Source organism: Gopherus flavomarginatus, chromosome 3, assembly GCF_025201925.1.
Source record: "Gopherus flavomarginatus isolate rGopFla2 chromosome 3, rGopFla2.mat.asm, whole genome shotgun sequence".
Taxonomy (NCBI): Eukaryota; Metazoa; Chordata; order Testudines; family Testudinidae; genus Gopherus; species Gopherus flavomarginatus.
The window spans coordinates 171858931-171874441 of NC_066619.1; the positions used below are offsets into that span (position 1 = coordinate 171858931).

Genomic DNA, 15511 nt, shown 5'->3' on the forward strand with positions numbered 1-15511 from the left:
GATTTGCAGCCCTTTGATAATGTTCTCAAGAACTGCTGTACAAAAGCCTTTGAATCGAAATAATTGGAAAAATGTGCAAATATCACTTCAAAAAGTGTGACATTTTAATAGGGATCATTTTATAAGTGGATCTTGAAAAAAGACAGTGATGAAAGGCAATTTCTGTAGAGTCAGGTGATCACTGGAACGTCTCCTTATTGACAAAGGAGGAAAGTAAGAAGATCTAGATGCAAGTATTTCTGTCTTAATGCCAAGGTTAAATGCCAAGGGTAAAAAAAATTGTGTAATTTTGCAGACAAGATGTAATTTAATTCCCAGTTTCATGGCTAATTGAAACTGGTGGATATGAAATACATGCACATGTGAAGTCTGAGAAAACAAATTGTATTCCATGGTTAATATTTTTTTGGCCTGCTATGAGACTGCATGAAAATAAATGAAGAATAATTAATATGAAATTGCATGGGAATAGGTGAAGAATATTTAATTCTTCAGCAAAGAAACTGCATGTATTCAAGTCTTTGGCATCACTACTAGCCTCAAAGAACCAGAGAAGAAAAATATTGTTTAAGAACAAAATCTAAACAGTATGTTGATTATGCTAATTTATAATCATGTGGTCTCATTTTTGGCTTCTTGCATATGAATCTTTCTTACTAACTTCATAAACTTATATATTTTTTTTCTCTTTTTCCCCTCCACAGGACCTCCTGTAAGTACAGTTGATACATTGTTGGGTCTCCCAGGTTAACCAGGATCAGGCAGAAATGGGTTTAGACCCTGTTAAGTAATCTCCATGGTGAACGGATTATATTTGATCCAGAGGAAATTTAAAGTTATTGTTAGTACAGAGTAAACTTTTACTAATTTTGCTGGAGTTGAATGATTTGTTTGGAAACTTATTTTTTTAAACAAACCTTTGAAACAGTAAAACTTTACCTCGGCCCTACAGATAGCATTTTTGGATCAGAATAGCATGTAAGTATGTTCTGTTCATTTTGTCTACTAGGTATTAATGTGTGTTCAGTCTGGTATAGAAATGATAATCAGTAACCGTGCCAGAAGGCTGAACCATCTAACTATAGGAAATGATTCAGCAACCTTTACTTGCACTAAATAGTAACTTACTCTGATAAAATAAGCTCCTTGAGACAGGGACTGTCTTTTTGTTATGTGTATGTACAATGCCTACGGCAATAGAGCCCTTATCCAGACTGCAGCCACTAGATGCTATTGTAATACAAATAGTAAAAAATAATACTCAGTTTTAGCAATGGTGGTAAATTTGGCCATAAATTTGTTTCTGACAAAATAATTCAATTTTTTCTTGTCCACACCTTTCCAGACTTAAGTCACACTTCTTTTTCTAAGTATAGTGTTTAAAATATGTATTTAAAGTATTCATATTTATTGTGATACTATACCATCCGCAGGTAACAATGCAATCATGAGAATAATATCGCCTGTAAAGTTACTTTAGGAGACTTGCTCTTTTCTTTCCTTGGATTTGTCATGGGTTGGCATTTCCACAGTCTTACTTTCATAACCAGATCATCTTGTCAACTGAATGGCATATGTATTTTAGAATAATTAATTAATATCCTGAATTTCTGTTGTCCGAAACAATCATTTTAGCGTTAACTGTAACTACCGAGTAGTAATGCTACAGGAAACATTTTAACTTCTAAAATTGTCAAAATGCGCAGTGGCTCACATTGGCAATCTCATCTGACAGGCTATCAGCGAAAGAGCAGGCTTAATGCACACTAGTGCTCTTTAGATGAAGGAAATGCTGATTTCCTAAATATCTTTTGCAGTCTCTTCTTACAAAATGCAAAGATCAAGCATTAATTGGGATATAAATGATTTTCCTTCAGCAAGAGAATTTAGCAAAGTAGATAGTGAATTCTGCGTATGCAAATCTTTACTTCTTGACATCATCTCCCTACTGTTTTAGCATAGTTCCATTTTGAAAAGAAGTAGAGCCATACATTATTAATATAACCCAGAATTAGCTCTGAGGACTATAGATAAAGTTTTCAAAAGCATCTAAATGATTTAGGAGCCTAAGCTCTATTTTCAAAAGTGACTTGGGCACTTAGGAGTGACTTTCAATGAGACTTATTCTCTGAAGGATGGAATATTCCCCATTTTCAAAAGTGATTTAAAAGACTAAGTCTCATTGGGAGTCAGTGGACTTAGGCTCCCAGTTGCCTAAATCACGTCTGAAAATGTTTTACTCTAGCTTTGACCTTGTGTGCATAGTGGTAACCCTTAAAAACTATACTGTGGTTATCACCGGAATCCCACAGTAGTTCTCTATATTTAAAATAGTGAATAATTATGGTACCTTAGGTACCATCGTGTAGTAACTGCGGGTGGCTATTGCATCTTCAAAGGTGACCGCTGAAATTTTAGCTGCCTTTTCCAACCTATAACCAGTGTGTCAGGATGACAATCCAAGTCCTGTGTTTTTTTATTTTTTATGACCCAATAGAGCTTACTATGATTTCGTCCTTGACACTGACATACTATAGGCAGCACACCTTCCATCTATCGTATTCTCTTTCTGCCATGTGCTGCCCTTCAATCTATGTATATAACTCCTTCTGATAGCAAGAGTTCCATCAAGGATCAAAGGCAGTAAGTGGCCCTTTTGTTAGTTATTTTTAATGTTGACTATGTTTTATCTTGAATACTGTGCCTTGCCAAAAAATATTGTTCACTGTATATATATATCTATGCCATACTTGTTCATTTGTAAAATATAATCAAGTGTAGAGGATCAATGGCTATTTTAATTTAGCATTAGTGTACTGCACATGTTGGTAATGTCACATGTCATGAATATGTTCTTAATGTGTGTCATACCCGTTTCATCTCATTCAACCAGGGTCAACCAGGGCGAAATGGCTATCCGGTAACTGCTCTATCATATATTTATGAGAGCTTTTTTTACTCTCAAAATCATTCTTTTCTTTTCTGTCTTTTTGTTTGTCTCTGCCATATTAATCTTCACATTAACTAGGGGAAATTCACCCTTCCCTGATGTTTCTCAAGTGCCTATAGAACAGAAGGCTTTTTTAATTTTTTAAATGTTTGCTTGATCATGTAGCAGTTCTTTATAAATGTTCTAGTTAGATGGACATGTACAAGATATGCCATAACACAATGCAGAGTTTGATACTAGAAATGTTTTGTTTGTTGAACTTGTGTATTCCCGCATGCGCGCACATAATTTTTTCACCGTAATTTTAAATTTTACTTAAACTGGATCCTGCATATCAGTTTTCTCTGTCAGAAAGCTATTCAGTTGACATGTTGAACCTTTAAATTCTCCACTTGCATTGTACTCTGTTCCTTTTGGCTGCTTAGTTCTATGCATCTTGAGCAAAATAATTGCTAATATAAGGGTCTTAGCAGTTGCCTACAAAGCCTGTAATAGGGCAATTTTATGATAATGTATATAATTCACTTTTGTATCTTCATTTACATCTTTATGGCTTTCTGTCTAAAAAATGGAAATGTATGAAATAATGCATCTTTTCGGAAAACCACCAATAAGAATTTTAGGAAATAAGCAGTCAGCAGCACAAGTTTGAGTTATAATGTCACCTTTGTGGGATACAGAGTGTGACCAGTATCAGATATATTTTTGAAACCAAGGTACAAAAGATATTATTGGATAAATTTGAGAGAGAGTATAATTGCAGAACACAGTAATTGTTTAAGTCTAGTTTTGATCTTATTTTAAGCACTTACTGGTAGTTTAGGGCCTTCAGAACTTGGGTTTGCATATTCAAATCAGGCAGTCAGATATCTGATTGCTCAGTATGTGTTAACAATTGCTGTGTGTGTATGCAAACCACAGCATTGGGGCCCTCCAAATTAGAGGTCAGGTGGGAGCCACAGCCACTATGGAAATCTGCCCCTAAAATCTTCAGTGTGTCTGCTTAGTTTACTGAGGTGGGAGAGGAGGGCAAAAGGAGTGTGTGTGGAAACACCAACCCAATGCTATCAGTAGTTTAAAGGCAGCATTGTGGTGAAATAGCCAACAAACAATACAGCGGAATTGCATCTAAAGAACATGAACATGCTGAAACTGCGTTATAGTCAAATACTGTAGCATGAAAGACCTATACTGCTTCAGAGTACAAATTGCAATTCCATTTATAATGTTTAGACCAAAGTTGTTCTGTGTTGGGGGAAAAAGATATTTGGCAACAATTCTCTTCTGCTTCATGTATATGCCTACATGTTCGGATTACAGAGGATGGTGTTTCCAAAGAACTCCCAGAGAGCTAGACTCCCCGACCATATGGAAATTCAATAGGAACTGGGTGCCTAGCTCCAGCGAGAATTGTAATTGTCATTGATGCGTGGTGAGGATAATGCAGGAAGCAGAAAGAAGCTAGATTAAACTTGTATTGCTTGATTTGAGATGTTCACAATCTCTGGTTCCACTCCATCTACTTTGGGCCCTAGGATCCAGAGGCTACAAAAGCTTCTAAAAGCCACTTTGTGTCCTCCACCCAGGCTTCTGAACATGGGTTGGCTGGACCAGAGTTCCTTAAGGGCTACATAGTAAAAATTAAAAATGAAGTAATGCTGAATGTCATTTTTGCCATTATTAAATTAAATTCATGGAGCTATCGATTTCATAACCTGAGGCAGATTGTTGATTTTGTATTCAACATATGTATGTGTATGTGTGTGAAAGGAAGAGAACGATTTTGAAAAGTGCTCAGCATTGACCTAACTCTGCTACCACTGAATGGGAGTGATGGGAATAATTTGGCCCTAATTATCAAAAGCCGTATTCTGACTGGCTGATTAGCCCTTTTTGTTGAAATTACAGTCACCTACTAACTTTTCTCCTGAATGGAATTTAATAACAAATGAAATACATTTTTAATTTTTTATACCATCCTATGCAATTCTATAGCAGGGATCTCATTCTCTGTTAAATTCACCGGGTATTTTGGAACCCTGTTTGATTCCTTATTGCTTTCATCATGGTTAAGTTTTGTAGGAGATACTACCTCACCCATCTGGTCTGTCTATGTACTTATATGGTCCCCTTCACCTTAGTATCTCAGGGCCTCCATAATACTGGAATGCAAAGTTCCCCCAAGGAGTTTCCCTGGCATTGTTCCAGGGGAAGAGAGAAGATTTATGTTGTTTCTCCTACACTCTCCCATGACATCAGCCCCCCCAAAACCTGCTGATGCTCCAAGAGCCACAAGATCTCTGGGACCAGTGGAGGCATAGGGCTGCTCCTTGTGCATCTACACTGAGACCTGATCTACATTACAAAGTTAGATAATGTAAGTCCACTTGCGTCAACCGTTATGCATGTGTATACACGAAGACTTTTCTCCTGCTGAATAAGTAACCCATTACAACAATGCATTAACACCACCGAATGACAAGGGGCCACAGTTGACTTAGGTCAATGCAGTGCGAGTGTAGACACTCCATTAGTTGTGTTGATCCGAAACGTTTTCCAGCTGGTGTTCCGCTTGTCATCCCAAATCTTCATTACAATCAGTGCTAGTTTCTTGGACCCAGAAGCTGAGCTTGACCATGTGGAGCTGCTCTACGAATGCTAGCAGAAACCTAGCATATTTTTCATTCTTGTCACAACCCTAAACCTATGCTCAAACATGGCGTCTGTATGGCCAATTGTCGGTCAAGGGGTCACATTGGTGCTGTGTGCTACCCTATGGTGCGGTGTGCAACATTATAGTGACATGTGCCTATTCTTGAACCTTCTGTCTGGTTAATTGTGGGTCAAGTTAGTGCCATGTGCAAAAGAGTAGGGTGTGTGTGCAAAAAAGTAATGTGCCGGGTGCAGATCCTGTTTATGTAGAGGGCACCAGCTCGGAACCTGGAAGGCGATGGAGCTAGGGACCAATCAGACGCTGACACGAGTAAGAGTCTTCAAATAAAACTATGTCTCGTGCCAAAAATGGCAGGAGTATCCGCATGTTAGCTGAAAGGCCTGATCACCCTTTCAGCCAGGGTCTCCTCTGGATTTTGCCGACTCGTGTCGTGTCGTTTTGTTTTGTTTTGTTTTTTTGGATTATTTCCCATCAATTCGTCATGCTCTCGGTGTCTGTACTGCTGGTCAGCTATGCTTGGAGTGTGGTGTGTGCATTTTAATTTCTGTAAATACTCTATTTGCTTAGCCTCTTCCCTTTTTTTTTTCTTCCCTTACTTGGTGCAAAGTTGCATATACAGTATATGAGAGCCAAATTGTTGTATTAATCGCTACTGTGGTTGGTTGGTGTATTTTACAATATTCGGTTAATGCGTGAACAGTTTACTTAGTTTTGTGTATCTGCTCTAGTTTTTAGTGAATAGTTGATCATAGATCGTTTGGTTTCTTGTTGTTGGATGTAAATAGACTGTTTTAAGTTGTGTGTTTTTTAATTTATTCTGATAGTATTTCTTGTTGATAAATTACCCTTCCCTGGCCCAAATTGTAACTTATCCCCGTTAATAAACAGCCACATGGTTTGAAATTTCAATCTGTCAGGTTTTGATTTTCCTCTATCAATCAAATACATACTCGAACCTGCATTGGTCTCGGACATGGGTCACGAACAGGATTGAGTGAGGAAAATTGTTCCCTGCCACTTGTGCACTTTAACTGTCCGTAGTGAACCAAGGTCACTGGCAGTTCTGACCATCAACACCCAGTTATTGAGCTCAAACATCTCTTCATTGTCCTCACCATCCTGACTGTAGCAGAGATCTGCAAATACTGGAGAATGAATGTCCTTTAACAGCAATGCACATGAGAATTGTTCTAAGCTCTGAAGGGTCTGTGCTTCTGTCAGAGAGATGGCAGAGACTGAAAGCGATGTGCAGGACTCTGGGAGTTTTAAATAATGAGGCAAAAATTAGGGGATGTGGAAAGTATCATGATATGGAGAAAATGGTCTGTTGGTTTCTTGACCTGTAGCTCCTTGAAATCCCTGGACAAAGAACTTCAAAAAAATCCCAAAAGGCATTGTGCTGGGCAGTGGCAAGGCGTGCACTGAGATACTTATTCATGGTGCACCACACTTTACACTGATGCAGACATTTCTGCTCAGTATGCACAGTGCTGATGCAAGCAGCCAACTACATGCTCCTGACTGTGGAGGCTTTGCATCAAATGAAAGTTGTAGTGTAGATACGGTCTGACTCCCAGCTCCCTACCCAACTTAGACGTCATGACATGTCCCTTCTCCTTAAGGTGTGGTTGAGTTCCCACATTGCAGAATGGGAATGTATCTAACTTAATTGTTCATCTTCTGTTATTGTCATTTACTGGTTTGAAGGAAATTTGGATATTGCCATTTTTCCAAACTCAAACTCCATACCCTTGGGGTTTTTATTGGTCACTAATTAATACCCTTGAAAAATGTTAATATATTGAACCATGAAAATTGTAGCTGACATACTGGCAGAGTTTTCATTTCCCACCAGAGCTGAGGTTGGGGTGACAGAATTTCCATAAGCATCAGTCTGTCTATAATTCCCTCTAGGTTACAGGACAACTTTAACATTGCACTTCTGGTTTTCCCAGTCTAGTTAGAAATAACATCCACAATTACAGTTCGATAAGATGGGGGACCGTGAACTGTAGAGGGGTTGCAAGTAGGTGTCAGGAGGCTGTGACCACTCTGCCCTTCCCTCAATGTTAAATGGGAAGGGGACCGTAACTAGATGGGAGATGGGTTTTTGAAGGGTCCAGGTATGGAAAAGGTTGAGAACCACTGCTAAAAGAGACCAGAGGGGGAAATAATGTTTCAGTGTTTCTCTGGGCATGTGACAGCACTTACTATATAATCCGTTTCATTGTTTCCCCTGTATAGGCAGTGAATTACAGCTAAATTGTGCGATGTAGGCCCAGCCCATTTTAAGGGGCCCTGTAGAGCCATCCTGCTTCAGAGGGAGCACTGGAAAGGATACTGCACAGTGAGACAGAATGTCTCCTGGAGCTCAGGGACAGGCAGTGATTATGCTTTATGCAGCCCCTGGGCAATAGGGAAGAAGCAACCTCATATTCCACAGAATGTGAGGGCTGTAATTCTTTCCAGAGCTTACAAAGATAATGTAGGAAAGTTCCTTACATCCTCCCCCTCAAAACAACCACAAAATCTGGACCTTAGTTTCAGGGGCAGCTCTAGGTATTTTGCCGCCCCAAGCACGGCAGGCAGGCTGCCTTCGGTGGCTTGCCTGCGGGAGGTCCCCGGTCCCGCGGATTCGGCGGCATGCCTGCAGGAGGTCCGCCAAAGCTGCGGGAACAGCGGACCCTCCGCAGGCATGCCGCTGAAGGCAGCCTGCCTGCCGCCCTCGTGGCGACCAGCAGATTGCCCCCCCTGGCTTGCCGCCCCAAGCACGCGCATGGCATGCTTGTGTCTGGAGCCGCCCCTGCTTAGTTTCTCTTTTTGTCTGTGTGGGTCTTTCACGCACCAATAGGGAGAAGAAAAATATATTTGTTTAAATATTGTAAAGTGATTCCAAAACCACAGACATTGACAATGGGACTCAGGGGCAGCAGTGCAATACAGGAAACTACTTTTCATATAGTTTTATTTTATTCTGATTAGATTTGGAGTTGACATTATCCCTGGAAAACTTTGCATAAGAGACATCAGGCCATTTGTAAAGTTGGGAGGGCCAGAATAAGCTCTTTTGGTTTTGATTATTATTTTAAATATTTTTATACTTTTCTAACTAAGACATGTCTGTGGACTTTTAAAAAAGAAACTAAATCCAATTAGTACCATTTTTTTCAGGGTTTCATCTGGAATCCGCCTATTTCCCCAATTCTCTTCCCCCCTCCACAGTGACTCTAGAAAACAGCATGGTGAGATCCCATGCTTATATTACCTCATTGACTTCCAGATCAAATGTGCTCATCATACCCTCCCACCCACCAACAAAAAAAAAAATCTCACAGCCAATTCATCAGGGAATAAGAAAGTGAAGATGGGTCTGGCTGATGCATCACCACTAATGGCCCTGATCAAATTGAAGTGTGTTGTGGGTGAAACAGGTGCCATGCCTCTAATCCTGCTGAGGTGGATCCTGGTTACTGATGATTTTATGTGAACCAGAAAGAACACAACTTGACTTTCAGATACCAGGATGAATTTGCAGGGCTGGCAGTTAGAAATAACATCTTTTCTTTTGCCCTGTAACTGAGTAAATTTGATCTGGAAATCATTGTGACACAATAAATGTGGACCCCCCTGGTGCCATTTTTATGGAGTTGCTTTTCGTAACAGAGCCGCACTTTGTGATGCCTCTGCAGCCTAAAATCACGTTGAGTTTTGTTGTTGCCATATCATGTTTCAAGTTCATGTATAATTTACTGTCCACTATGGCTCCTAGGTTTTTTGGGCTTTACTCTTTTTCAAGTTTTTCCCTCCCACTGCAGATCTGTGTTTTGGATTATTCTTCCCCAGATGTTTCAGACTTCCTCTCACTGAATCATGTTCATTTAGGGGACAAATCCTGGTCCCTATGCACACCCCAACTGAACTGGCTATTTGCCAGGTGGGAGAGAGAACCCTCCATCTCAAACCTGGCACAGCATGTGGAACACTTTAGCCAGTGTATCTAAAAGTCCCATTCCATGGGCCTGATGTAGAGATATGGTACTCAGGGGGTGCATCCCAAGTACCCTCTTTGCACCCTGGCCTTTCCTCTGCAGCAGGACAGTGGTGGTTCTGCTGCATCCCACAGTCCTGCTGCACCTATGATAATTTGGCCAATGGTTTCGTAATTCCCCAAGATTTATTAAGAAATGTATTATTCTTCTGTGCATCTCATTCCTTACTATCTTGCCTGGAGGATGTGGCTGGTATTGATACGGCATTATTCCCTTTGTTCTCAAGCAAACTGAGGATGGCTACTCCCGTGTTTGACTTCTCTCCTTTCTGTATCATGCAATTTTTCTCTGTGGGTCAGATTCTGCCTTGCCCTAACTCTGATGTATAGTGTTGAGGGAGGGCATAAAGAGCTTCTTACCCACACCTTCCTCTGGGCAGACCACAGGGGCTTTCTCCACATAATAGTTCCCTGGGAAAGGTGCATGGCAATTGTGGAGAGAGGAGAGGGTGTCTTGATGCTGTCCTCCCAGCACTAGCCAGCAGAACGCACCCCACAAATTTACATTGTCTCCGTGCTCCCAGAAGTTCTGGGAAGCTCTCTGTACATGACTGTGTATGTTACCCATCAGACCACTGGATAGGTACAGCCTCCTGCAAGTGTAGCTTAACTGTTTTTACAGAAAAACAGTTGCCCTTGAAAGCCCAGAATAAAGCATTTCCTGAAAATGCCTCCAATATTTAGTTTATTCTGCCAGATGCTGAACATTTGTGGAAATGTATTATTCAGAATGCCACCTCTAGTCACTAGGCCAGGGGTCGGCAACCTTTCAGAAGTGCTGTGCCGAGTCTTCATTTAGTCACTCTAATTTAAGGTTTCAGGTGCCAGTAATACATTTAACATTTTCAGAAGGTCTCTTTCTATAAGTCTATGATATAGAACTAAACTATTGTTGTATTTAAATTAAATAAGGTTTTTAAAATGTTTAAGAAGCTTCATTTAAAATTAAATTAAAATGCAGAGCCGCCCAGACTGGTGGCCATGACCCAGGCAGTGTGAGTGCCGCTGAAAATCAGCTTGCATGCCGCCTTCGGCACACATGCCATAGGTTGCCTACCCCTGCACTAGGTTTCACCGTAGGCCTGATATTGCACCCACTGATGTCAATGGCAAAATTCCTATTGATGTCAGGAGGTGCAGGATCAGTTTCCATGTTTGTACATTGCTTCATTAGATATCACCTAAAAAGATGGTGTAAGAAGATAGTCCCGCCTGGAGTGCCCTGCTGCAGCATGAGAGGCATGTCTGCCTCAGTTTTCCCTCTCACGGGTAGCCCAAGGATTTTATGCCACACTCTTGCTTGAATAATGCCCCTCGTGGGAGCCCGGTTATTACAAAACATAATGTAAATAGTCTGGTAAGAAAAGTTCCAAAACATAGTCCATATGATCCCCACCGCATATAGTCCTTAAAACTCTGCTCCTCCTAATGGGAACCACCCCCAGCCTCTGTGTTGGGTGTGCAGTCTCACCATACTCTGGTGTCTTCCATCACACCTAGATTCCTTATCCATCCTCTTCCATCCCTATAACAGGATAGCCTTTCCAGCTAGAGTGTAACTCTATTCTTCCCAGCAGGAATCTCCACAGCTTCTGTACTGGGAAATCATTTTCTCCCTGGTCTTTTCTGTTCCCTTCAGTCCAGCTCTCCAGCATGGAGACATCGGTTGGTAAGTGCCTCCAGTGCTCCCCTGCCATCAACCTTCTACAGCCCTTTCCTTCAGCTCTCTGTCTTGGAGCCCATAGGCAGCTTCCACTGCTGCTTCTCTTGCCTTCAAACCTCTGGCCCTGGCTCAGGGAGGACAGCCAGCAGACTATTCTTGCTGCTCTTATTGCATTCAGTCTTCCCCCAGGAGACACCCTCTGGCTCTGACAGCTCTCATCTCCTGCCAATCTCCTCTTCCCAGGAACCCCTTACTCACCAGGTCTCTCTTCCTCTAGGACCCAAGTGCCCTCTTTTAAGCCCAATTGGAGTGAGCTGATGAGGAACAGGGCACTTTCACCCTGCTCTCTCTCAAAGGAGCCAGTCACCCTGTGGCAGATGACCTTCCTTGCTATGCTGATGCTATCATCAACTAGCCCACCCTGCTCAACAGCGATAGATTTGGATGTGCAACTCTCTAGTATCATTCAACACTGCTCCGCATACTAACTGAGAAGTTGTTGAAGCAATTAAAATATCCAATATACCCTTCAGTCTGCAAATAATTCTGAGTTTGTTCAGCCCATCTCTAGCAAACATCATCTTGGTTTTTTCATTGTAAATTATAAATGGGTATAAAAAGAACTGTTTCCAAAAGTGAGGTTTTGTGCCAAATTTCAGTCCAGGCTCTGATTTGACAACAGAAAATTTTGATAGCACTCAAAAGCTATCCCTAATTTATAAAGCAGTGATTCAGAATTTTCAGCAATACAATACAATACCATACCAGCTTTTTACAACATTCTCAGATGCATTCCTTGGTATCAGCAGGCACAGAATACTGTTAATAAGTTAACTAAGCAAGCAGTACTTTCATACTGTCAGAAATCAATGATGGTAATGCATTTTCTAAGAAATTTTTATTAAGAGACATGGAGAGTCTTTACATTTATATTGCTGGATGAATAGTTATCATGGCCTGTCTTATGCAGGGGGTCAGACTAGGTGATGATAATGGTCCTTTCTGGCCTTCAGATCTCTGAATCATATATAATCCCACTGATCAATTGCTTCACAGACAAAACAATTTAATATTCCTCATTAATAGTTGTTTGAACAGAAAGGTTGAGAGCTCTTAGATTTTCAGTTACTACAACGTATATCACAAGTTATAATGCTGGCTACATCTCATATAATATTGTATGTTGGCTTGTTATAGTCTTGTTCTGATTACATACATCCTGTGAAATGGGCCTTATCTACATTAGTTGTTATGGTCCAGTTTCTGTCCTCAGTGACACATATGTAACCTTGAATTCAGTGGGGTTTCATAATTGTAAGTAAAGGCAGGATTTGTTCCTGTATCGTTAGTGCCCAATCATTTCCTCTGTGCAATGGAATCCTCCTCCCTCCTGGCCACATATTCCACAGCTGCTACTGAAATGTTGGGGTGATAACAGCCTCTGTTATGTGAGCATTTGGTTGTTGGAAACTCATAGTCCCCGGTCACTGATTACACACTTATCCATTTCACCCTGAAGTTATACCCTGCATACTGCTGCAGGAGCCACATCGAGCACAGCTCTACTGTATGCAAAGTAGGGGTAGGATTTGCTCCTTTTATATGGACTTCTTAATACATGCTCTTTAAAGAGGCCTGTAATGTTTCTAGAAAAGGTAGTGTAAGAGCAGCTTGCCCAAGAATCAAAAGGTTTAGAATCTCACAGAACTGAAGACAAGAATTTGGATGAAAAATGTGCCCTAAGTATTTACATACTGGCAAAATCCTTCTCTCAGATCCATGTTATGGATCTCTGTTGCATATTATGCAGTAATTGCACATACAACAGGCACCATAACAAACTTACATTTACAACGACCAATTTACAGTTAATTTTGGTGTGGTGTGTGTGTGTAAGGTGTAATACAAATGCCACAGGTAAAGGGAATACCATGGTGTAGTAAACATCATAACTGTAATAGCACCCTCTTTACTGAACTCTGGGTAAGGCCAATGAAAATTTGGTACACGGGACTGGTGCTGAATATACAACAGATATGCAATATATACTTGATGTAAGCAAAAAGTCCACGCTTTGTATCAGAGATGAATTTTACCATTTTCACTACGTGCAATTATTAAAATGACAATTAAAACAACTCTAAATCTAAACCTTATGTGGTGATTTCAGGAAAGGATTTGTGTTGTAAAAAGCACATACCTTTTGTGTGTCCTGACTTATGCTCCATAAAACTCTCACATTATATTCAGCTCATTTTAATTTTTTACTCTTTCATTTTGTAAACATCTTTGTAAATAAAACAATGAATATGATAATAAATTAAAATGGTAATAGGCACCGGAAGGGCATCATTAGTGACTCAGCCATCATTTATCATTTTCTCACTTCTCATACAGTTTCTTTAAATTATCATGTGGGGCCCCGTTCTAATGTTAGTCTTTGGTAGATAATGCTATTTGTCTTGTAAAATCAACATATGTGCATGGAACTTCATGCAGTAGTTCACTTGGCAAGCTAGGCATCTGTATATAATAAGAGCTGAGCATAATAAGAATTGGACGTTATGGTATAACTAGTGTAAATTGATGTAATTCCGTTGACATCATTTGGAGCTATATTGACTTATGCAGCTGACATTCTGGCCCTATGCACACAAGAAAATAAAGAGAAGATTATATTTGATGGCAGGGAGACAACCGCCTGCTCTGGGTGTCCCTAAGCCTCTGACTGCCAGAAACTGGGAATGCATGACCAGGGTTGGATAACTTGATGGTTTGTTGGTTACGCTGTTCTGTTCATTCCCTCTGGGGAATCTGGTGTCAGCCACTGTTGGAGGACAAGATGCTGAGCTAGATAGACCATTGGTCTGACCCAGAATGGCTAGTCTAATGTTCTCATGCAGATGGATGAAGTGGGTGCAAAGAGACAGCTGAATCTTATTCTTTCACTAGTAGGTTTTTTTTTTCAAGTTTATTCTCTTCTCTGTTGGAGTTCTGTGTGCACAGAGAGAAAAAGAATAACTTAGTGCTAGCTAGAGGCTTGGTTCTGCCATCTATTTGAAAAATTAACAGTAGGTAAGTTTCTGTTCACACTGAACAGATTTATTCTTTGTTCTTGATACATTGACTTTAGTTTGGCAAATAAGCATGTGCAGAACAGGCTGAAGACAGGATTTTCATGTCCGTGCTTTGGCAAATATGATTCATATTTAACCATACCTAAAACCATTTAAAGATCTCTAGTTATGCCTTTTTATGCTTTCTTGTTCTGGCTACCCTATTCTGAGCAGGCAACCTAATCATTTCCTAACAACAGATGATATAGACCAACAGAGTAAATGAAAATGGCATTATATAGGAAATAAGCAACCTTTGACTGAAACTTCAGATTCTAAACGCTTTAGCCAACATATACATATGCAGGAAATGTAATACTGGCCTTCATTTGTCAAATTGTATTTGTGATAGTTAAAAGCTTAAAGTGTGTATGTGTGTGTGTGTGTAACCCAATGCTAAATTACTTCATCAGTAAATATTTGTTTTAAAATATTTCTTACCATTTGTATGACTTTTTCTTATACAATGAGGTCCTGAAAGATCAGAAAAAATATGTAATAGTTATATTAAGGGTTTGCATTTATTTTTATTACTTATAACATAAAGATTATCCATATATCTGTCATGGGTGAAAAAAACCCTACGTATGAGAATGAATGTAATCCTTCACTGCTTTGTAGATACAAAACTCTCCAGGAGCGTCACAAATCAGGATGATATCCTTAAATGCTAGATTTTCCATCTGGATCTATGATATAGCTGAAAGATGTGTAAAATCCCATGTAGGCAGACAGTTCCCAAACTAATATGCATGTGAGGAAGCTCATGTACATTGTTGGTCGTAGAAATAAATTACTCTCAAGAATTTGTTCCTGGAGTGCATGCTTCAGATCGTAGTATTTCTCTGACCTGACTGGACAAAGCACATGGTGGGGTGATTTTCCAAGTATATTTAGATACCCAATGGAAATCAGGATCCTAATTCCCATTTATGCCTTTGAAAATCTTCCCCTGGAGAATATACTGAAGGAACAATCCTGCAATGGTGACCTAATAGATCTTATTTTATTGTATAAATAACTGATAGAGCGGGATAAATCCTCCTGCTTTAAATGAAAC

The 15511-nt window shown here is 40.0% G+C and overlaps 1 protein-coding gene across 1 annotated transcript in view; it reads left to right on the plus strand.

The window, feature by feature from the left end:
* Positions 1-15511, plus strand: part of COL25A1 (collagen type XXV alpha 1 chain) — a 446709-nt gene that overhangs the window by 235845 nt on the left and 195353 nt on the right. The window contains exon 6 of the mRNA XM_050946748.1: positions 705-712. Within this exon, the coding sequence (XP_050802705.1) occupies positions 705-712 (8 nt within the window). The remainder of the gene's footprint in view (positions 1-704; positions 713-15511) is intronic.